This window comes from Carettochelys insculpta, chromosome 6 (genome assembly GCF_033958435.1).
Source record: "Carettochelys insculpta isolate YL-2023 chromosome 6, ASM3395843v1, whole genome shotgun sequence".
Taxonomy (NCBI): Eukaryota; Metazoa; Chordata; order Testudines; family Carettochelyidae; genus Carettochelys; species Carettochelys insculpta.
Window position 1 is genome coordinate 82,053,537 of NC_134142.1, and position 22,479 is coordinate 82,076,015.

The following is a 22,479-nucleotide window of genomic DNA, read 5'->3' on the forward strand; positions in this document are numbered from 1 at the left end:
CACATGGGAGAAGAGGTGACTCAAGGACTGTGGTCACCCACGGCACGGTCACTACACATAAATATACTGGAGCTCAGAGCAGTGTTCAACGCCTGCAGACACTTTCGAGACCACATACAAGGCAAAGTCGTCGGGATCAGTACAGACAATACCTCCACCATGTTTTATATAAACAGGCAAGGAGGAGCTCGATCCCGTGCCTTGTGCGCGAAAGCAATCCGCTTATGGAACTGGTGCATTGCCAACAATATTATCTTGAAAGCCTCATACTTGCTGGGTGCGCACAATGTGAAGGCAGACCAGCTGAGCAGGCGTTTTGCACTCACACACGAGTGGCAGATCCGTCCCGATCTGCTACGGCCGATTTTCCACGCATGGGGTTTTCCCCAAATAGACCTGTTTGCCACTCAGCACAACAAGAAGTGCTCACGATTCTGCTCCAGGGCAGGACTGGGATGGGGGTCCCTGGGGGACGCGTTCGCGATCCCGTGGAGGGGCCCCCTGCTTTATGCGTTTCCTCCCACAGTGCTGATCCACAAAGTCTTGCAGAAAGCCAGGAGGGAAAGGGCCCGGATGATCCTGATAGTCCCAACGTGGGATCGACAACAATGATTCCCCCTACTCCTGCGCATGTCGGACCATCCACCGATGCCTCTTCCGGTGGCGCCGGATCTGCTCACGCAAGCCCAGGGGTCCATAGTGCACCCGCACCCCCAAAGCCTGCGACTGCAAGCGTGGTTAATCCATGGCTCAGCTCCCTAGAGAGCACATGCACAGTGGAAGTACAGCAAGTCCTAGAAAGTAGTAGGAGGACTTCCACCAGGAAGACCTACAAGCAAATATGGACTCGCTTCACGGCTTGGTGTTCTACCAAACAGCTGGCCCCCCTTTTGGTGCCTATACCTACGATACTAGAGTATTTACTGGACCTCAAGAGAGGAGGACTCTCGCTATCCTCGTTAAAGGTCCACCTTGCCGCCATCTCGGCGTTCAGACATGAGGAGGAAGGGCACACGGTGTTCGCCCACCCTATGGTTACCAGGTTCCTCAAAGGGTTGGTAAACCTGTACCCCCCTCGGAAACCGATTCCACCTTTGTGGAACTTGGACCTGGTGCTTACCACGCTAATGGGACCACCGTTCGAGCCCTTGGCCACGGTTTCCCTCCGCCTCCTTACAGTACAGGCGACCTTTTTTCTTGCAATTACGTCAGCTCGTAGGGTGAGCGAGCTCGCGGCAGTCATGGCAACGCCACCCTGCACTGTTTTTTCCAAGGAGGCGGTAACCATACAGCTGCATCCAGCCTTTGTTCCCAAAGTTTCTTCCGAGTTTCACATTAACGAACCTATTGTTCTACCCTCGTTTTATCCAAAGCCTCATAACTCCAACGAAGAGGCGCGCCTACACCTCCTGGACGTGAGGAGGGCGCTAGCCTTCTACGTAGACAGGACCAAGTCCTTCCGGAAAACGGATAGACTCCTAGTCTCCCTCGCTCTCAAATCGAAAGGAGAAGGTCTCTCCTCGCAGAGAATCTCACAGCACATTGTATCTTGCATAAAAATGTGCTACGAGCTCAAAAAGACTCCTTTATTGGCCACTCCCAGGGCTCATTCCACTAGGGCGGTGGCGGCGTCAACAACCTTTTTCAAGGGCGTTGCGTTAAAAGAAATTTGCAGAGCAGCGACCTGGTCGTCCTACGACACCTTCGCCAAACATTACGCCCTTCACAGGGTATTCCATGAGGATACCCGTGTCTCTGCAGCGGTCCTCTCGGGGACAAGCTGCACATAATCCGATTACCCACCTCCTATCTTGGGTTACTGCTGGGTAGTCACCTATTGTGGAGCACCCATGGGGACACTCGAAGAAGAAAGACAGGTTACTCACCGTAGTAACGGTGGTTCTTCGAGATGTGTCCCCGTGGGTGCTCCACTACCCGCCCATCCTCCCCGCTTCGGATCTCTGTTAGTGTTTTGCAGGGGCACCCGAGGCGGTTGGTCGAGGAACTGGCGGGGACCGGATCGCGTACATGGCCAGGAGCGCGCAAGGGAGCGGTGCGCGCCGGTGCATGCGCGGTCCGGCAGAAACTGCTTGGAAGATCCGATTTGCGGCGCCGGGCAAGCCCGACACCTATTGTGGAGCACCCACGGGGACACATCTCGAACCACCGTTACTACGGTGAGTAACTTTTCTTTGGATGTTCTTAAGTCAATTCCAAATCAGTTTTTTTTAAAGGTGCATGGCCTCACTCTTGTTAAGCCAATAGCTGCTAAGTAAGCTTTGTGTCTGCTGTTGAAATAGAAAAATCAAGTTAGTCAACACTTGGTGCCAACATTCAAAAATGAGAGAAGCCACGTTTTCAATCTTCGTTTTTTACTGTCTGTTTTCTACCCTCCAAGCATTTTTCTGTGTTATTTCACAATGAACCATTCTTATAACTGGCAGCTTGGGGATTGTACAATGTAAAAGTGTAGAATTGAGCTTTAGAAGTGGGAGAGATTAAATGTAACACGATGTTTTCAGCAGATTGTGAAAACTAACCATTTCACTTTAGGCAACTGTCCTAAGATGGCAGTAAACCACTTAAAACAGACATTTTCATAGGGATTCCTTTGGATGGTCAATTGTGTGTATTTGGAAAAGGGGAATTTTAAAACAAATGTGTGTTCATGGGTTTTTTAAGATTTATTCTTGATCGTGGGTGTTCAGTAAAGGTGCATGTCTGTCCACTAAGAATTTCAGAAATGGTACTGTTTTGTGTGAAGCTCAGCTCACTGGCAAATGCTGTTCTGTTTCTTAATGCCAGGTTTCTCTCCATACTTTACTCTGAGGTCACTCAATGTTTTGACATACTTTCAGTAGGTAACTTGGGCCGGGGGAAAAAACTTGAAATGGGTGCAAACTTTGGGCTTTTGGAGAATCATTTCAGCAAGTTCAGTCCCCTGTACTCATGGAGGACCAAGTACCATCCAGATGATCTCTGACAGGTGTGTCTAACCAGCTCTTAAAAATCCACAACTTCCCTTGGCTTGACCATTAAAACGTTTTTTTCAAATGTCCAATCTTAAAACACCTTTGTTTCAATTTTAAGCCCATTGCTTTTTGTCTTTTTCTTAGAGATTAAGGAGTATAATTTTCTTGCTCTTCCTTACAAAAACCTTTTATCGTGTCCCCTCTTAGTCTTCTCTTTTCCAGACTGATCAAATCCAGTTCTTTCAATCCTCCCTCGTAGGTTATTTTTTCTAGACCTTTTAATCACCTTTGTTCTCTGGACACTTCTGATTTTGCCCACACCGTATGTCGTGCCTACAGCATTCTTGTTAATACATCCCAGAATATTTGCTTTATTTTGCAAAAGTGTTGCACTGTTGACTCGTAGTTAGCTTGTAGTCCACGGTGACCCCCTAGATTCCTTTTTGCAGTAGTCCTTTTGTAAGCAATCATTTCTCATTTTGTTAGCGTGTAGTGGATCATGGAATACTTTGCATTTGTCCTTACTGAATTTCATACTATTTATCTCAGACTCTTTCTCCAGTTTGTCTAGTTTGTTTCATCCTAATTTCCAAAGCTCTTGCAACCTCTCCTAGTTTGATATGAAGGTTGAGAAGTGGAGGTCTCGCATAGTTAATGCCACTTTAAAACAGGTGCATAAGGTCATATATGAACTAATAAGTCATATAAACTAATTATAGCCACCTATTAGTAGCAAAGTAAAAGAGTACTCTTGGACACCATCAGAAAGTGGTTAATCTGACAGGATTTGAGGGTGAGCTGTAAAGAGACAGGGATGATATAATAGAATTACATAAAACCAACAAATGAGAGCTGAGAGATTGCTGCACTACTTCCACCCCAGGAAATTCTTTCAGCTCCCATTGGCCAGTTTCCTGCAATATGAGCAGACAGATTTTGTAAGGGTGAAGGCAGAATTCAATTTCTCCCCTCCCATCTTGCAGCCATAAAGCCAAATTAAAAGGCCTGGAGGGCCAAATCTTGCCCACCCCTAGTATTAGTCATCACAGCTATGAACGTGGGTTAGGTATGTTTTCTGATACTGTAAGTTGCATTCTTCTCTTGATTCCCCTCAGAGGCATATGTGCCATTTAGAGTGACCAGCACAACTTGAGTTTTCATAGCCATTTCTGTATGGTGTTGGATCATAGGGAAACTAGTCTGTAAACCTGTAGATCTTGGCGTGTACGAAGTCTGAGAACAGTGGGGCACTGGACAGATTACCAGTATTGGTCCCAATTTATATTGGAAGGGGTTGCTACTGTTCTTGGTTTCTGGGAATCAGCAGGGAATATCCTCAAGCTTGAACACTGATAGGAGCCTCTACTGAACCTTGCCATTTGCTGCTTAGTTCTTTTACGTGTAAATGTAGTCGTATGCTATAGTGCAGTTGGTCCCTTTACTGTGACTCACCTGTTAGACACTGTGTAAAGAATCCTACTATTCAGTTTTTTCAAATGCGTGGTAGAGGTCCTTTATACTGCCTGTTTTCAGGGTGTATAGGCTGCAAAGTAAACTTAAGACTTGAGCATCTTAGCTTTCGTCGCCAGGCTTAATCAAGCCTCTGGTCCTGTCTGAGAATACTGTTTGGGCACCCATTCTTTCTAAACCACACTGCCTTAGATGAGAGATCAGTACATTTTCAGGCAATTTGTGTGGGATAACATGATCATTTAAGTCCTTGCATAGTTCTTTAGTACTAAGATTTAATAACCTTATTGAAATGACTACAAAGGCATGCCTACGTTTGGAAATTTGCCCCCACAGATGTTGAATAATAATCAGAAATAACTCTCTGTGTGGACACTGATTGTGAAATAGAATGCATTTCTGATCTTGTTAATTAAGGTAAATAGGAAAGAAAAAAAAAGCCGTTTTAATTTCTGAATGTGTGCCCACGTGGGGAGTTGTTCTGGAATAACTTTTGATAAACTTGGAAATGTAAACTTAGTCTGATTGTAGACCAAAAATAAATGATTGATTGTGCATTTCTCCTGCACTCTGGTGGTGGGTGGGTAGGTGGATACTGAGTTGCTGAAGTAATTGTAATTGTTCCTAGAACTCTTGTCACAAGAATATTCTTCAAGCAGTTCATAGTCTTGAAAAGAGCTAAAGAAAAACAAGGCGTAAAACATCCTTCTAAGAAATCTGCATATTGGTAGTAGAGTCCCTGATGTTTGCAGTGTACATACATGCAATAACACACTTTGTACCTTGCACTTTATTAGTTTATCGAACTTTTTGTTGTTGAAGTTCCAAGGTTCCAGTGGTTAATTCTGACCTGAATCTCTATGCTTTAGTTCCGTTTCTGTAAAAGTTTGTCGAACTTTTGTCATTGAAGTTCCCGGTTTTTATTCTTGGATAAGTTGCTTCTGCTATCTCAACCAAATATGTAGATAAAATACATGAGCCAGTTATTTCCTCACTAGGTTGTAAATTCACTCCAGCAACAACCACAAGTGACATCTCCTCCAGTTCCTGAGCCCCATGCTCTTGCTACTGTGACTCCAGCTGACCCTCTTGTTAGAAGACAGCGAGTTCAGGACCTTATGGCACAGATGCAGGGCCCATACAACTTTATGCAGGTATGTGGTTGCTGTGGTGGACTGGTTTGAGAGACACTAAATAAAACTAAGTATCAGAGAGGTAGCCGTGTTAGTCTGTATCTTGGAGAATGACAAGAAATCCGGTGGCACCTTATAGACTAACGGATATTTTTGGAGCGTAAGCTTTGGGGGGCAAAGACCTTCTTCATCAGATGCATCTGCTCTAAAATATCTGTTAGGCTTTGCGGTGTCACTGGACTTCTTGTTGTTCTCTAAATAAAACTAAGACTTTCTTATGTATGTTGGTGATGCTGCACTTTGTAAAGTGGAAAATGATAAAACCACCTAAATAATACTTTGTTTGCTTGTGAAAACAAGCTGCCATAGTTACATTATCTTCTGTTACCTGGAGTATGCCTCACAGTTGCAAAGTAAATTCTGTGATTTTGGAATTATAAGTGGTATAGCAGAATCCTTTTTAACCTTACTTGATTTTAAATATGTTGATATTCCTGCTTTTTGTGTAAAAACAGTCTGAATCCATTATCATGTACTTTAATTTTTTTTTAAAAAAAGCATGCTTGAATCTTGTTAAATTATCCTCTTAGGATTCCATGTTGGAGTTTGAGAATCAAGCTCTTGATCCTGCCATCGTATCAGCACAGCCCATGAATCCAGCACAAAACTTGGACATGCCACAGATGGTTTGCGCTCCAGGTTTGTAATGGTAAATCATAAAACTGAATCTTGGGGGAGGTTTGCAAAACTAACTTTATTTCAGAAATTCCTGACTCTGCTGTCTCTAAGGTTAAACCAACCTGAAGATCATGACTCAGCAGAATTCCTCTTTTCATGAGATGTAGCTATGTCGTAGAGCACTTTTTCTGTAGATTTCTGGTAGTCTGTGGCTCTAATTTTCATTTGTGGTATTGAGGTATAAATTATTTCCCAAAATCTCTCATAGTAGGGTGTCCTTTAAATTATTTGAACGTAAGACCCAGCACTTGATTTCTGATTGAGATCATGTCAATCTGCTGTAGACTGATATCTCTAGATTTAATGGTTAATTCTGACCTAAATCTCTGTGCCTCAGTTCCCTTTCTGTAAAATCTCTGCTTCATTTTGCAGGGGGTATTTGTGAAGCACTCATACTGTGGTGATAACCAGCAGAGAACAGCCCATGAGAAAACTAATGATTCAGTTTTTCAGAGAAAACACTAAATAAATGCTTAGTTAATTGAGCACTATCCTGTTTGTATTGTGAATGGGTTGGGGATCCTGTAGTGGGAAAATAGTTGATCATGTGATCAGAGACTCTTTCATGTGTATGCACAAGGTAGCTGAATTATAGCTGCACAGGCAACATGAATTAAGGCATTTTTCTAACCATTTTAGTGCTTAACTTTGCAACCATAGTGGACATTTAACACTTCTGTGTATATAATTTCCTTATTTTAAAAGCAGTAAACCTAAAAAATCAGAATTCCATTATGTGGTACACTGATCATTCTATGAGGAGTCATCAGTGGGTGTGGAGTATTCCGCTCTACTGCACTGCGCTCAGACATTTGAGTAAATAGAGTAACTGACAGTGGTAGTGGGTTATAATCCTCTGTCAATGGGCGCTAGAGAAAATGGGACAATTTCAAAGGAATTTCATATAGGTATGATGAGACTCAAAAATGTAGTGGAGAGTTCCTATATGTGTACAGATTCTTTTGACTGTTTCATGTCTTCTGCCACATCACAATCCCCTCTCTTCCTCACCCTGTCTCCTTGTCCCAGTCCTGCACCATTCAAGCACCAGTCTTTCCTTCTGTTGCCTTGTCCCCATTCCAGCCATCTCCCCCTCCCCCACATTTGAATCAGGCAGTGTGTTCCACAGTTCTTCCGAGGTACAACAGTGAGTCATTGAGAATACAGGAAAGGACACGCTCCCTGATCACATTTCAGGTGCCAAACAAGGCCTTGCTTGATGGCAGCTTATAACATCTTTGCCACACTAGCCATGCTCTGTCAAATTTCAGGTCTGTTATCCAAATAGATTTAGTGCACCATGGGTTGTAGAAAAGCTCACCAGGAGTTTTTAAGATGGGCAGAACACTTTTTCTTTCCTCTGTCTCTGCAATGGATGAATCATATTAGCTGAACTTTTAAAAAAAAAACAAAAAAAAACATCCTGAGGCCAGCAACTTAGTTTGGCAGAGTTCTAAGCAACTTATTTTGAGATGTGTTGGGCAATCTTAGTTTAAGTCTGCATTGCCAGTCCCACCTATAATTTATACCATGTAAGAACGCATTTTAAAGTTAATCTATGAAATAAAATTAATTGTGTTTCCAGTTCATGCTGAATCTAGACTTACCCAGCCTAACCAAGTTCCTGTGCAACCAGAAGCTACACAGGTAAGATCTACGCTCAGTGAATCGTTTACTAGACCTTTAGTTGGCTTTAGGTTTATTTAAATTGGTGAGTATTGTGTTGGAAGAGATTAACCATTATGTGCATCAGAAATAAGCTTATGTTTTCTTAAGATTTTTTTTTATATTGTTAGTGTCCACTCCCCTTCAATTTTGCAGGCTTCAGACTTGGTAGTGGCTGAATTTACCCTGTGAAAAGTTGATAGCATCAAGGGTCTCCTTACTTCTTATTTCCAGTAGACGTATAGGAGTCCTGGAATGGATTAAATCTTGCAGGAAGCATCCCTGCTAGAAATCTGAGAAATGTTTTGCTGTTGAATATTGACAAGAAGTGCTATGTGGAGTAACAGAGATTGAGACTGTGTTCACTGGGAGTAACATGCCCTTTAGCTAGAACTGTGTGTTCTGAGAGTGATTGTCCTCATAGATTCTGCTTTGGCGCCATGCCTGTGCCATAGGTGCTTTCATATCCCCACACTCTATTTTCCAGTGGTTTTTTACATTTTACAGTATAAGGTATACTTATTGGTTTTCCTCAATGCACTCCTCCTTGTCCAGTTCTAACAGTAATTTTTCAACCATTTAGGTAGCCAGAAGCTAAATTGCTTTTCCACTTTGCAGTGGATTAAGGACATACCAGGATTCAAAAAGCTAACTTTGGAAACTGCCCTATGGGCTTCTTTTCAAGAATTGTGGTCAAGCCTCTGTTGCAAGGCAGCACTTCTGTTTTCTGCAGGTGGTTTGGGATCATGTTGGTGATGGCAGCAGAGCAGTGTTCAAACCAACATTATTTTGTCTGCGTCACCATATAATCTGCATCAGGTCACAACGTCTGCGAGCATATTGAGTTTAAATGGATGGGTTCATGCTGACAATCACGGCTTCTGCGCCTGCTCCTGCACACTATTCTCCATCCCTGGTACTCTGTATGCTTTCTGTTGTGATTGCCATAGGAAATAAAAGAGTAGGAAGAATCTAGCAGACTATTTTTTAAAAAACAAAAAGCATACTTTTAACTGGAATGGATAAATCTAAATGAACTTAGAATTCTGTGCAGATCAGTGGAGATGTTTTGCCCGTTTCAGCATTTGAGTTTTAATCCAATTGTGCGTAAATACGTTCTACTGTAGATTTGTAAAAATGTTGGGAATTCATAAAAAGATTTTTACCACAGGTGCAGCTTCTTCTGAGGTTCAAGTCTCATTCTCCAGTTTGTAAAATTTAAGGTTCTGCTGAATCTTAAATTCTTTTCCACAGGTGCCCTTGGTTTCCTCTACAAGTGAGGGTTACGCAGCGTCCCAGCCTATGTATCAGCCTTCTCATACAACAGAGCAACGACCACAGAAAGAATCAATTGACCAGATTCAGGCAAGTTCTATTACATTTTATTTTTGGAGTGATACTCTATCTTAGTTTGCAGGTGTGAATAAAGGGGTAGTGTATAGTGCTTTGAAAATAAAGCTTCATAGTTAAAATATTTGTTTCAGCTGCCAATTGATAGGGCCTTTGTTATAGTAATTATTATAATTATTATATGACCTTATTTGTGACTGAAGATTTCACAAAATCATAAATTTTTAGTAACAATGGTTTGACTTCTCTGTTTTAAAGGGTTAATTACATTGTCTCCAACAGCTTACATGCTGATAAAGAGGAGAGGGATTGGTGTGTGTTTAGTGGAGCATCTTGTTGAATTTCAGTGACAAGTATGAAGGAAGCTAGCTTGGAGGTATAGGAACATGTTAGTGATCATTACTAGCAGGTGTCATATTGGGAGCTTGCTTCTTTTCCATTCACTCACTTCTCTAGCCTTCTCTGAAGTCCATGAGGGTGAAAACATTTGTTTTTCATTCAACACATGAGTTGAGAGAGTCTCCATGTCAGTAGTAACATTTTTCTGGCATTGTGTGTAATTTGATCTAATGTGACTTGACATCAGTTACTGTATGACATTTTACTTAAGTGCTCTTCATTTCATTTGCCAGGCTTCAATGTCTCTGAGTGCAGACCAAACCCCAGCATCATCACCACTTCCTACTGCATCCCAGCCACAGGTGTTTCAGGCTGGGCCTAGCAAACCTTTACATAGCAGTGGAATCAATGTTAATGCAGCTCCATTCCAGTCCATGCAAACAGTAAGTATAGAATGATTAACACTGAATCACTTCATTAATCAGCTCTTCTGTTAACCATTTTGACTCTAGGATCTGTTACATAATTGCATATAGAATAGGTTCTTTTGAGTGGTTGCACATGTTAACTCCACTGTAAGTGTGTGCATGCCTAGTACATGTATGTTAGACATTCTCTGTCAGTGTGGGGTGCCAGTATCAGGGTGGCTGGAGTGCCACTGGCTGCTTGCGTAAGAGGAGCCACCTTTGAGACTCAGTTCCTTCTTACCGCCCATGATGGTTGTCAGAGCAATCTCAGACTTGCTTATTTAAATGTCATCTTCACTCCTTGTAAATAGTACTCCTGAGAGAATTCTGAGCACAATATTTTAAAATTCTGCAAATTTTGTCAGTAAATAAGGTGGAGGCTCCAGCATGGCAGTGGGGCGTACAGGCCACTGGATGCACGAAGGCGGAAGATCAGTCTACAGGCTGCACAAGCCCCACCTCTACCTTCTTGGGACAGCAGACTTGGAAATAGGGATATTTAAAAGTTTAATTGGTAAGCTTCACCCTAAGTGGATGAGGTTTATTGGTTGCGCTTAACTGGTAGGGGCTGGAGCAGCCTGCTGGGCAGGGGGTTGCTCCAGCCCTGTGGAGCTGCCATGGTTGCAGGATGCTCCAACATGGCTGGAGTAGCCCTCTTCTGCAGTGGCCTGAGCTCTAGGCAGGGGTGCTTTAGCCTGACTGGAGCAGCCCCCAACCACCCTTCCCTTTCATCTGTTAAACCTAATGTTTAATGGGCTAACTAATTAAATGGGATTTTACATTTCTGCTTGGGAGCGAGTGTTCATCCAACCCTGAAACAGCACAAGGACTGAGGCTGTTCCTGTATGCCAGGTGTGGGCAGGCAGGCTCAGATGTAGGATGAGGGTGGGTCCAGGTTTGCAGGGAGAGGGTTCTCTGGGGGGCAGTTTGGGTGAGGACAGCTCAGTGGGAGATCTGCAGGGGAGAGAATCAGGGTGGACAAGGCCTCTTTGGAGGTGGGGGAATCCAGGTGTGGGGGTCATGGGACTGCAGTGGGTCCAGATGAAGGTGATTGGGACTCGTTGCTGGTGGGGGAAGGGGCTTCGCTGGGGGAATGGGGCTTGGTAGAATGGGGGTCTGAGTGAAGATGGCTAGGGATCCATGTGGGAGGGTTAGTTGCATAGTCCGGATGGATAGGGAGTGGAGTGTGCGACGTTGGGTATTGAGGTCAGTGGATGGCCTGAGTACCAGGGTGGGATTCCAGAAGCAAGGAGGTGGTTTTGGTTGAGTGTTTTGTGTGCAGGGGTGAGCTTGGTAGGCATTTGGGAGCAAAGGTCTAGGTATGGATGGATAAGTTGCACAAAGGATGGGTCTCCCAACAGTAACCTTGCAGCTGAAGAATGATGGTGGCAAGAAGTGGGGGGCTGAGACAGTTTGGAGCTTCTTGCTTTCTATGGGTGGATGTAGCCCAGAATCAGCCACTTTGTGCAGGGAGTGTGCTCCTGGCCCTACCCAGACAGAACTAGTGGCTGAGTCTGGTCCAGGGTAGGGGCCAGTGCATCCCCAACCTGAGGGGAGCGAGTCTGGATGCAGAGAGAAAGTTGTTTCTGGGTGCAGTGCAGTGCAGTGAGGCTTGGTAGGGGTTTTGGGGATGGTGATATTGGATGCACAGCAGTTGGGTGATGTGACTCAGCACCTGCTGGAGCATCCCCAGGCACTGTCTCTCCACTTCCTCCAGGGGTCATTGATTTATCTCCAAAGGCTGCATCAGGGTTGCAGAATTCACCCAGGATTAAAGTGTTGTTTAGTGTTAGTCTTCTGTCTTTTACATCTGTTGGGACCTTTTCTTTTGGTACAAAGCTTGGTATCCTGACAGTTAAAGTCCAGTAAGACACATTCGAAACCCATTCCCGTCAGTGATCCTCCTCTGATCAGTCTGAAGTGCTCGGGTGATGCCCACAGTAGTCACAATTGACATATTTGCAAGGCCTCCAAATCTTGCTTAAAGCAGGATAGACCAACTAGGCTTAAGAGCTTGCTTATGGAAGCAGGACTTTGACCCTTAGCCAAGTGACTGCATTTAGAAAGTGCTTCAAGTACTTCAGCATCGATACGGTGTACTACACCAGAAGTAGTTTCAGCTCTGCAATCCCAGTTTCTGGTGCCAAAGGAGAGGTCCAGACCTTTCTCGGGTTGACCATCTTGTTCCTCAGCTCTGGTAATGAGGTGAAGTGGGGCAAAAATTCTGTTAAGTATGTGGCAGAGAAAGCAGCCCCAAGTGCATTGCCTACCAGGAGGGGTTTAATTCCTCTGGCTCTTGAGCCCTGTCCCTTGAGATTTTCCCATGAGAGACATGAGTATCTAACAGTTGATGGCACTTGCTTCTACTCCACAGGCATGTGCAACCACAAGAGACTTGCTTCATCTCTCAGTACTGGTTTTACCAGTGTTGGAAACAGTCCAATCACTTCTTGCTCCTGTAGCTCAACCTTCAGTGTATTGATAACCCAGGTATATTCCTACCTTGATCACTCAAACCAGTTTTATTAGAAGGAAGTCTTGATTTCTCTGGTACTACACCCCATCCCACTGTGTTTCCTCTAGTTTTTCTTGTCCATGGGCAGAATAAATTTTGTCGTGCACCAAGGCATGTACAAATGTGCACAACGAATAACACATGCTGCCCACTGTAGGTGTTTGTTGGCATTCTGCTAATCACCTATGTGGCACCTGAATTTCTCTTGCACAGCCACCCAAGCACTCAGTTTGCAGTGAACACTGCATCCCACCCCTATACCCAGGTACAGGTTAATTCTTTCCAGTCCTGTCTGCATCAGGGCCTCTGTTAAGGTGCCATGACTAGACTTTGGGTCCCATGTGGGATCCCTACCCCAGCTAGGACTTCACCCCAGCAGTTCCAAGAATCATGGGAAGCACATCAGACATGTCATTCAGCTATTGCTGACCTGGAAAAAGATACCAGGAAATGAGTGTGTCTCTCCTTTCTGGTGCTGTGATTGGTCCCTGCCAACTCAGACCATCTTAAGTAGCTTCTTCACCAGAGATGGCCATTCCTCACATGTCAGTTATATCCTCGTCTTTGTCCCAGATGAAACTTGATTCACTGGAAAATCCTTTTCCTCCAGAAGGCTCACAGGGCCCAGCAAGAGTTCTTGAAAAGAGTAGTTTGGGGTCTTTGGCACTCAGGTAGAAGAGGTGACTCTGCCACCATGACTGAAGTTGGTCTGCCAATCAATGGAGCAATTGTGGAGTTCATCAAAACACCTCCGACCTGACTCCTACAGTAAAAAGACTGAGAAGAGACTCTCTTCTGCCTCTGCCCCCATCCAATTTGTTTAAAAAAACAAAAAATCCCTTCTCTCGTTCTCCAGTTGTCTCAGTTGCCAATGCGCAGGAAAGAAAAAGTGAACAAGTCTCCACACTGAGAGCAAGGACTCAAAAAGTCTTGATCTTTTTGGTCACAAATTTTATTCCTTAGGATGCTCAAGATCTCAAACCTGCCAGCACCCACAAGTTGATAAAACTATACACACTAGGAGAATATTGCCAAATTCAAGGATGATTTTCCAGAGGATTGCAAACAAGAATTCTCTGATGGAAGAGGGTAAAATGGTAGCCTGAACTTCCCTGCAGGACTGTCTGGACTGTGCAGATTCAGCAGCTTGAACCATGACACCAAATTGGCTGCCCAGAAGTAAACAGCCCATACAGGACCTTCTGTTTTGAAGTGCCTACCTGTTCTTTGAGAGTGCTGACAACAGGCTGCATCCCTTAAAGATTCCAAGGTAACACTTAAATTCCCATGGCAGACAGGATGCACTTTCATTAACCACCTTTTTGTCCCCATAGCTTTATTCCCTGTTTCTAAGATCTGCTTAGGAAAAAAGAGAAGGAGCTGTAGATGGTGCCTTCGTCTTCAGTGTCAGTGAGCTCTTGACATTCAGCTGCCCCTTCCAAAGAGTCATTTTGACGGTGTGTTGAAGATGTTGATTTCCCACTTTTTTGTTCATCCCGTTCTAGGTACTTGTACACACATAACTTCACACCAGTATGACTGAAGTATAGTGGAATGGAGATATGCCATCCAGTTTAACACATGCACACCTCTGCCCTCTCACCCCTGCTTGACTAGTCAGAGATCACTCCCTTAATATTTCCCTTCAGTGAGTGAGTGGCCCAGTCTCTCTCTCAGACAGATTGTAGAAGAAATTCTGTTGAACCTCAGGAGAGAAGGCCCCTATTCCCATTATTTCCTGATTCCCAAGACAAAAGGAGATCTCATCCCCATCTAAAGCTACATCTACACTACAAGCTGAATTCAAATTTATTAAAATCGATTTTGTAGCGCTGGATTTTATAAATTCCAATCCCCATATGCTCCTCAAAAAGTTGACTTATTGCTGCCACACTCAATCAGCAAACATCAGCTTTTGCAGCAGTGCATAGTGGGAACCTATCACACAGTGGCCTCATCCCCATAGCATTCTGGACATGTTCTCTGGTATTTGACATCATCTTCCCTCATTCCCCTCTGGTGGCAAGCAAATGTCCATTTTTCCTACCGGAAGGAAGGAAGTATAGGATCTCAACAAAGATAAATCTTTCTTCTGCAACTGAATTATGGAGGATTTTATAAAAATCAAGTGTGTGTCTTTTCCACTGGCCATCCACTGACTGTCCCCCCTCCCTTTATTGATCTGATCCCTGAAAATAATACAGGGAGAATGACAAGTGTGAAGAAAGAGTAGATAATTAAAGATTTGGGGGAAAAAAGAGTTGCTGAGGAGAGGTGTTTTGGATTCCCTGTTCATTATACATCTTCATCTTTCTATAAAGATGACACAGTATAATCACCTCCGCCTGAAAGTTCAGTGAATTAATTTAGTATTAAAACGCCTTTACACAGTTTTTTCAAAGATAAAACTTCTCTTCAGCTGCAATGCTTTTAAAAGTTTGTTTTAAAGTCTTCAGTTTTCACATAGGCCAACTTATTTGTCGTCTTTCCCCTCCAAATATGAAGAAAGAATGTTTAAGTATGAAGAAAAGCTTCACACACTGGATGTAAGAAGAGAGTTAGCTTTCTATATAGAGTATACTAAATTGTTTTATGCAGCTTTTTGTTACAGCTGCTAATAGAGTCGTGCACGCATATAAAATTTGCATCTGCCAAAATGTTGCATGAATATCTGCAAATTTGCAGTGTTCAAGGTAGGACTGCAGATACAGATTTTATGTTCATGAAAATAAACCATTGACATTCACATCCAGAGACAGATACCATGAGATTTAAAGTGAATATCCATGGATTTGCAGGACTCTATCCATAGTTAAGGACAACAATAATTTCCTCTCAAAGAATCTCTTTCTGCATCAATTTATACAACCAGCTGCCCTGTGTGACCGTGTCATCTGGAGTACTAGCCTGTTGTGCTAGAGCACAAGCAGCTTCTGCAGGTTTCCTGGCTCAAGTAGCAATTGTTAAGTTTTATAAAGCAGCTATTTGATCATCAGTCTACACACTCATTATGCTATTGACTATCAATCCAGAGATGTGAGTTTTGGGTGGGTAGTCTTGCAGTCATTGTTCATTCAGACAGATTCTGAATCCACCTCCATAGGTGTTGTCTTGAAAGTCATTTACTGGGAAGTTATTTTCAGTAACTCAAAGAGGAAACAGTTATGTGTTTCTGTAACTGTGTTGTTCTTGGAGATGTTCCAGGTGTCAATTCCTTGGCCTGCCCACCTTTCCTTTTCTGTCAGATTATATTTAGTATAAAGGAACTGAACGAGGTTGGTTTGGCTTGGCCTTCTTATACCACTGTGTACTGATATGTGGTGACTTGGGAACGGGAGAACCACTCTGGCAACAGATAATGCTGAAGGGGGAAAAATTACATCTGTGCACAAAGTGTGTACATACCCACAATAGAAGGTGATGTGTGCAATACATCTCAGAGAACACCCATTAGAGAAAGGAAGATAACTGTTTATTTTGATCAGTTAATAAAACATAGTTTCTGATAGTATGTAAAAGACAATTAAGTACAGACTGGGAAAATGTTTACTAGAGAGAGACTTAGCTTTTTCCTACCATTGTAGGTATTCAATATGAATGCACCTGTTCCTCCTGTCAATGAGCCAGAAACTCTAAAGCAACAAAATCAGTACCAGGCCAGTTACAACCAGAGTTTCTCCAATCAGCCTCACCAAGTAGAACAATCAGAACTTCAGCAAGAACAGCTCCAGACAGGTAAACTTGTTAGACAAAACATTGTTTTAGCCTAAAAGGGAGGCTTCCAATGGAGGATAGTCGTGGATACCAAATACCAAGAAACCTGGCAGCAGACTTCATATGAAGTGGAATTCAGAATGTGTAAAATTTTGTTCTTCAGAGGAAGTCGCTACAAAACCGAAACGCTTAATGAGGAGAATCCAACTGAGAGGAAGTTCTGCATGCAGAATGTGTTTTTTAATGGAGTTGTGTCGCTGCCTCTGGGCCCTGTGTTTATCAACTTCGTGGAAAGATTGTGGAAGTCACTTGAGAATGTGTTTCCACTTGTTTCCATCTTGTGTGGTGTGTAATCTTTTTTTTTTTAAATCCACAAACACCAGAGAAAAGATGAGTAATTATACAAATTGGAAGCCCATTGGCACTAACTTCTTCGAACATTAGAGATTTTGCATTATTTTAATATTGTGGAATGTGTCAGAATAACATTTTAGTTCTGCAACCATCTTTCTTTGGGTTGGTATATATTTACTGCTCTACTAGACGGTAGTAAGGCGGACTTGATTATCTTTCAGTCTTTGGGGAATAAAGGAAACATAAATTTCCATTATTGGTTTTCCATTATAGTGGTTGGCACCTTTCATGGTTCCCCGGACCAGTCCCATCAAGTGGCAGGTAACCACCAGCAGCCTCCACAACAGAATACTGGGTTCCCACGTAACAATCAGCCTTATTATAACAGCCGGGGAGTGTCTCGTGGTGGATCACGCGGCACTCGGGGCTTAATGAATGGATACAGGGGACCTACCAATGGGTTTAGAGGTAAAAAAATGTGTGTGTGTGTGTGTATTATCAAGCTTTTCAAAGTTTATTTGATTTTTTTTTTTCGGGATCACAGAATGACAGGAGATTAAGTGAAATGTTGACCCTGTTTAACACAGAAATATGTTGGGAAGAGATTTTAAGTTTGTGGTGGTGGTATTTACTTTGTTCTGAGTTAACAAAGTGATTTAAATTCTAGGCTTGTGCTGGACTTTTTCTAATAACTGAATCAGGAATCCAGCTTTTGTTCGATGTTGGTTCAGTGCCTAGTGCAACAAAGTCTTGGTCCATGTCTAGGGTACCCAAGCATCTGGTAGTATAAATACTAAATAATGGGTTTGAATATGTGTACTACATATTATCAGAGACACATTCTCAGATACCACTTCCTCCTTTTACAAGATCTTAATGAGAAAGTGTAGCTTATTGTACAGGTATTTATACAGTCTGATGACATAGCACTTTTTTCAATTTTTTTCTTAAGTCAATGAAATACTTCAGTGGCCTTTAATGTGTGTAGCATAATTTATGAAAACAGGTTATGTGCCCTTCAGTAAGGATTTGTATTCTCATCCTTAGGAGGATATGATGGCTACCGCCCTTCGTTTTCCAATACTCCAAACAGTGGTTACTCTCAGCCTCAATTTAATGCTCCTCGGGACTACTCCAACTACCAGCGGGTGAGTTGATGTTTAAGTTGAAATTATAGGAATGGAAAAATCAGAAAAAACTAAATAACTTGCCTAAAACTACAGGTTGAACCTCTCTTGTCCAGCAAAATCAGTAATCCACCATGATTTTTGTTAGCCCGGATGTCCACTTCTGGGTCTGGCCAAGTTTCCTTTGTTCGCATAAAGTTGGGTTTACAGCCTCCAGTGTTCTGTGCTATTGCTTGACTGTTGTTTACCCCTGAATCTCTTCTGATAGTCCAGTAAGCAGTGGAAGTGTTATGTGATGCTGCTAGACAATATAGACCTCCCATGGTGTGGCAAATCCTCTCATTCAGCACCAGTTGAGTCCTGAGGGTGCCAGACTATAGAAGTTCAACCTGTATTAAGTGTTCTACTTAGAACACTTGTTTAATTGCTAAACCTCACTGACTCCATATCAAATATGCTTAGTTTGCAAATTAAACTGAAGCTCTCTGCTCTACAACCATCTAATGTCCAGCCTTGCTTACCCTAGGATTTAAAAATAAAACATTTTTAATGACTTATGCTTCACAAGTAAAAATTTAAAAATTGTCTGTTACGTCAGTGGATCTGTGTACATACCTTTACACACAGACATACTAGAGGGTAGACCTTTAACCCTCTTGATGGATGAGCCAGAGTGGAGTAATCTGCTTTTCTTACCTGTTCTGGCTCTGGAATGCTAACAAATAAAATGTAATAAAAGAAAAAACTAAACAGGTATTTGCTTGGCAGAATTTGCTTTTTGATTGTTTCATCTGCCTGAGTTTAAGTACATTTTTAGATGTATTGCTTTAAATTTTCACAGTTGCACAAAATTATGGACTTGTCTTTTTTTAGATTTTTATTCAAATTTTCAGATATGTGATAAATTACATAAGGAGTCAGAGTATGACAATAGACATTGAGATTAAAACAGCTGAAGTTTTTAAAACTGCCAAAACACACTGTCGCCATTACATGTCCTAATGTACAATGTACATATACATAAATCAGCAAATTATGACTGTTTTTACTATTCATTTGGCAGTCCATTTGTAACAAGCCTAACTCAAATCTGAATCATTGGATTTTTACCCTTTAGTTCTCAAGCAGCATTTTGTCTTTCTTTGCCTAGCTGTAAACTTTGATTATCAATATTATTTGTTTGTGTGGGTACAGTGAAATCTAATTTATCAATTAAAAAGTGCAATCCTTCCAAGCCTGGATACGTTATGTCAAGTTTATTCACTTAGTCTGTGAAAATATTTGAAGATATTTATTAGTTGCTAATGAGCCGAATTTCTTTAGTGTCAAGAGGCAGATTAGGCTTTACTTCTCAGAAGTACAGTTCTGTATGTTGGTGGTGCTGCCATTTCATTTAAAGGATATACTGAAAAAATACATGGTTTATACCCTTGAAATTTAATATTTTAATAGCAAATATTTAACTGTCTAAGACACAACAAATGACTTGAGTGGTTTAATGAAATTACCTTAATTTATTATTTTCCCTTTTCCACTCCATGTAGGATGGATATCAACAGAATTTTAAACGAGGCTCTGGACAAAGTGGACCTCGGGGAGCTCCTAGAGGTAATACTCAAGTGAAGTGTTCCTAATGATGATGAGCTTCCTGATGCAGTCTCTAGAGGGCTCTGAATCAGAGAAGACATTTGATCATATGCAGCTAATTAGCCACAATTCAAAACCACTTCCAAAATTTCCTAGAACTTTCTTTGGAAATTGTTTATTTAGATGGCTATTGAATTTAAGAATTCTTGTTCGTAATTTAAATTGAAATCTCAGCAGACAAATAACTTTGATTCCATGCTGTTTAATTGCCTTTTTTCTTTCTTACAACAAAATGAGTCCTGAAAACTTGAAGGGGATAAAAAGGTCTATTTGCTGCTGCGCAGTTTATTTTATTTTGAGACTGAAACAAAAATATTAATATGCCGAAGTCACTCTGTGTGAGCTTCAACTAAATTTTTATCAAATAGCCAAAGCTGTAGTTGAACTAATCTCTTGACTATTAGTTACATTTCAACAATACTGTCATAGTTTTTCGGTAGACGTTTGTTAAGGAGCAGTCTCCCCACTTCTGTCAGGGACAGCAGCCTGACTCTTGCTGCTGCCACTGACAGGGGTGGCAAGAGTCAGGCTGCTGCCTGTGACAGGAGCGGTTTCCCTCCTTGGTTTTGCATATTTCAAGGTTTTACTGTTTTCTAATAGGAAAGTCTCTTAAGTACAGGTAAATAACTGACAAAAGATGTAGATTGATTTAAGATAGACATACCAATTTATGAAACCTGTCGTCAACAGAATGCTAGTGATGGGTCTTCAGACTGTAGTTTTGACAATTTAAGAGCCTCTTAGCTTAGTTTAAAATGTGATTTTTTTTTTTTTTAAATGATAACCAATTATTATTTTAAAAGTCTTAGCTTAACTTACATTGGATCTGTTGTCCTATACATGCATGGATGACTTGTGTGAGTAGTTGCCATTTGGTAACTGAAGAGGAAAAATCTCCTTAGAAACTAGACTAAATTAAGCAGATGGAGAAAATTATGAAAAATACTGATAGAGAAACCAAATAATTGATTAGGTGTTTTAATAGGCATACAGCAGTGTTTGTGTTTTGAATGGATAAATATAGTCACATGCAATAATACAGTAAACATATACCTATGAATTCTAAACTGAAGTTACTGAGACCAGACTTGAAGCTGACCCTTTTTGAACCCTAAAATGATCAGATTTGATGCATGTTTTAAGCTCTGTTTTTATTTTTTTAGGTCGTGGAGGGCCTGCAAGACCCAACAGAGGGATGCCTCAAATGAATGCTCAGCAAGTGAATTAAACTGATCCCATAGGATTACATTTAACGCCAAAAACACACTGGCCAATGTACCTACCATACATGTTACCGGAAGAGTTATTATCTATTTGTTCTCCCTTACAGGAAGTTCATTGTAACGGGACTATTTTCATTATCCATAAAGACAGGACTACATTTGTCAGCTTAATATTACCTGGATATGGAAAGAAACAACGTTTACTCTGCATGTTCTGTCCTAAGCATCATCTTGAGCCTTGCACATGAGATTCAGATTTGTCACTCTTGCTATGAGTAAAGCAAAAAAGGCAATTTCAGGGTGATCAGATCTCCATGGTTAACTGAAGTGGCAGAAAAAAAGCAAGACCGCCTCCTTTCTGTTATTCTGTAGTGATGCAACACAATCTGCAAATCCCTAAAGATTTTATTCTAACGGCAGTTGACAAAATTAAACTTTCGCACGAAAGAAGGATGGAAGAAGTGAAGTGTGGTTTGGCACAGCAGCTGCATTTCAGCTTTTTCATTTGAAAATGAAGCACTGAACAGTTTAAAATGCATAATGTTGCATATATCCCTAACTAGACAAATAAGCTGACAGCCAGCTTTTGATAGATAAGACACACCCTTAGCTACAGCATTCTCCATCACCAGGTTCAGTTTACTGTGGCTAAGGATACATTAATTGCTTTTGTGTAACTGCTGATATAATTGTATAAGGTTTTTTAACCCTCCTTCCCCCCCCAAAAAATTAGCTTTGATTGGCACTTTAAAACTTTTGCGACAAATATGGGATATAATCTGGATGGCCACTTGTATATTTGATGTGAAGTATTTAGATATTTCTCTTAAACATGTTTGTTTCTTTGATAGCAATGACTTTTGTAAGGATTGGTATCGTCTCTATATCATTCCTTATGACTCGCACATTGTCTGTCACTAATACTTGACCTTGCTGTATTATCACCTAAATAACCGATACCGGTACTGATGGAAATCTCTAATGGATAATCATCATACTTTTTGGTCACATGTCCTTTTGTCTTTCTGCAGCCTGAAGGTTTTAAGAAATCTCAAAATTCCCGCTGCTGCCCTTTTAATTGCTCTCTTTTGAAAAGCACCAGTATGTGTTTGGATCGGTTTCCCCGTTTAAGGGAAATTACAGCCAGCAGTTACAGTTCTAACGGTATAAGCAAGACAAATAAAACATGTTTATAAAAACTGCAGTGTGGAACAATGGTTTTCAGCTGATGCAGACTTCACATGATGGGGATAGACATTTGTATAAGCTTAGTCCCTAATTCACTGTACAGATTTACATACACCTTTTTGTTCCTTTTTAAATTATTCCAGAAGTTAGCTCTCACATTTATCTGTTGTCTAAATTCACGATGGTTGGATTAACTGGGAATTTTTTTTCTTCTCCTTGGAAACTTTCATGTTCATCAGATCAACATATGGTGTAGAAGAAATAGCTTGGGATTAGGAGATGGGAAACTCATAAATCTAACAGTTTTGCCACTCACACTGGCCGTGTCTACACGTGCCCCAAACTTCGAAATGGCCATGCAAATGGTCACTTCGAAGTTTACTAATGAAGCGCTGAAATGCATATTCAGCGCTTCATTAGCATGCGGGCGGCAGCGGCGCTTCGAAATTGACGCGCCTTGCCGCCGCGCAGCGCGTCCAGACGGGGCTCCTTTTCGAAAGGACACCACCTTCTTCGAAGTCCCCTTATTCCCATGAGCTCATGGGAATAAGGGGACTTCGAAGTAGGCGGGGCCCTT

At 41.8% G+C, this 22,479-nt stretch overlaps 1 protein-coding gene across 4 annotated transcripts in view; it reads left to right on the forward strand.

Moving 5' to 3' along the window:
* CAPRIN1 (cell cycle associated protein 1) overlaps positions 1-22,060 on the forward strand; it is an 81,278-nt gene extending 59,218 nt beyond the window's left edge. For 2 of the 4 annotated variants that reach the window (XM_074997476.1, XM_074997477.1), the window contains exons 10-19: positions 5,441-5,596; positions 6,166-6,274; positions 7,899-7,960; positions 9,233-9,343; positions 9,961-10,110; positions 16,234-16,384; positions 16,991-17,185; positions 17,765-17,865; positions 19,389-19,452; positions 20,655-22,060. In XM_074997476.1, the coding sequence (XP_074853577.1) occupies positions 5,441-5,596; positions 6,166-6,274; positions 7,899-7,960; positions 9,233-9,343; positions 9,961-10,110; positions 16,234-16,384; positions 16,991-17,185; positions 17,765-17,865; positions 19,389-19,452; positions 20,655-20,719 (1,164 nt within the window). In that variant the 3' untranslated portion in view covers positions 20,720-22,060. The remainder of the gene's footprint in view (positions 1-5,440; positions 5,597-6,165; positions 6,275-7,898; positions 7,961-9,232; positions 9,344-9,960; positions 10,111-16,233; positions 16,385-16,990; positions 17,186-17,764; positions 17,866-19,388; positions 19,453-20,654) is intronic. The other 2 variants (XM_074997478.1, XM_074997479.1) reach the window with 2 other exon arrangements.
* Positions 22,061-22,479: the final 419 nt, after the last annotated feature.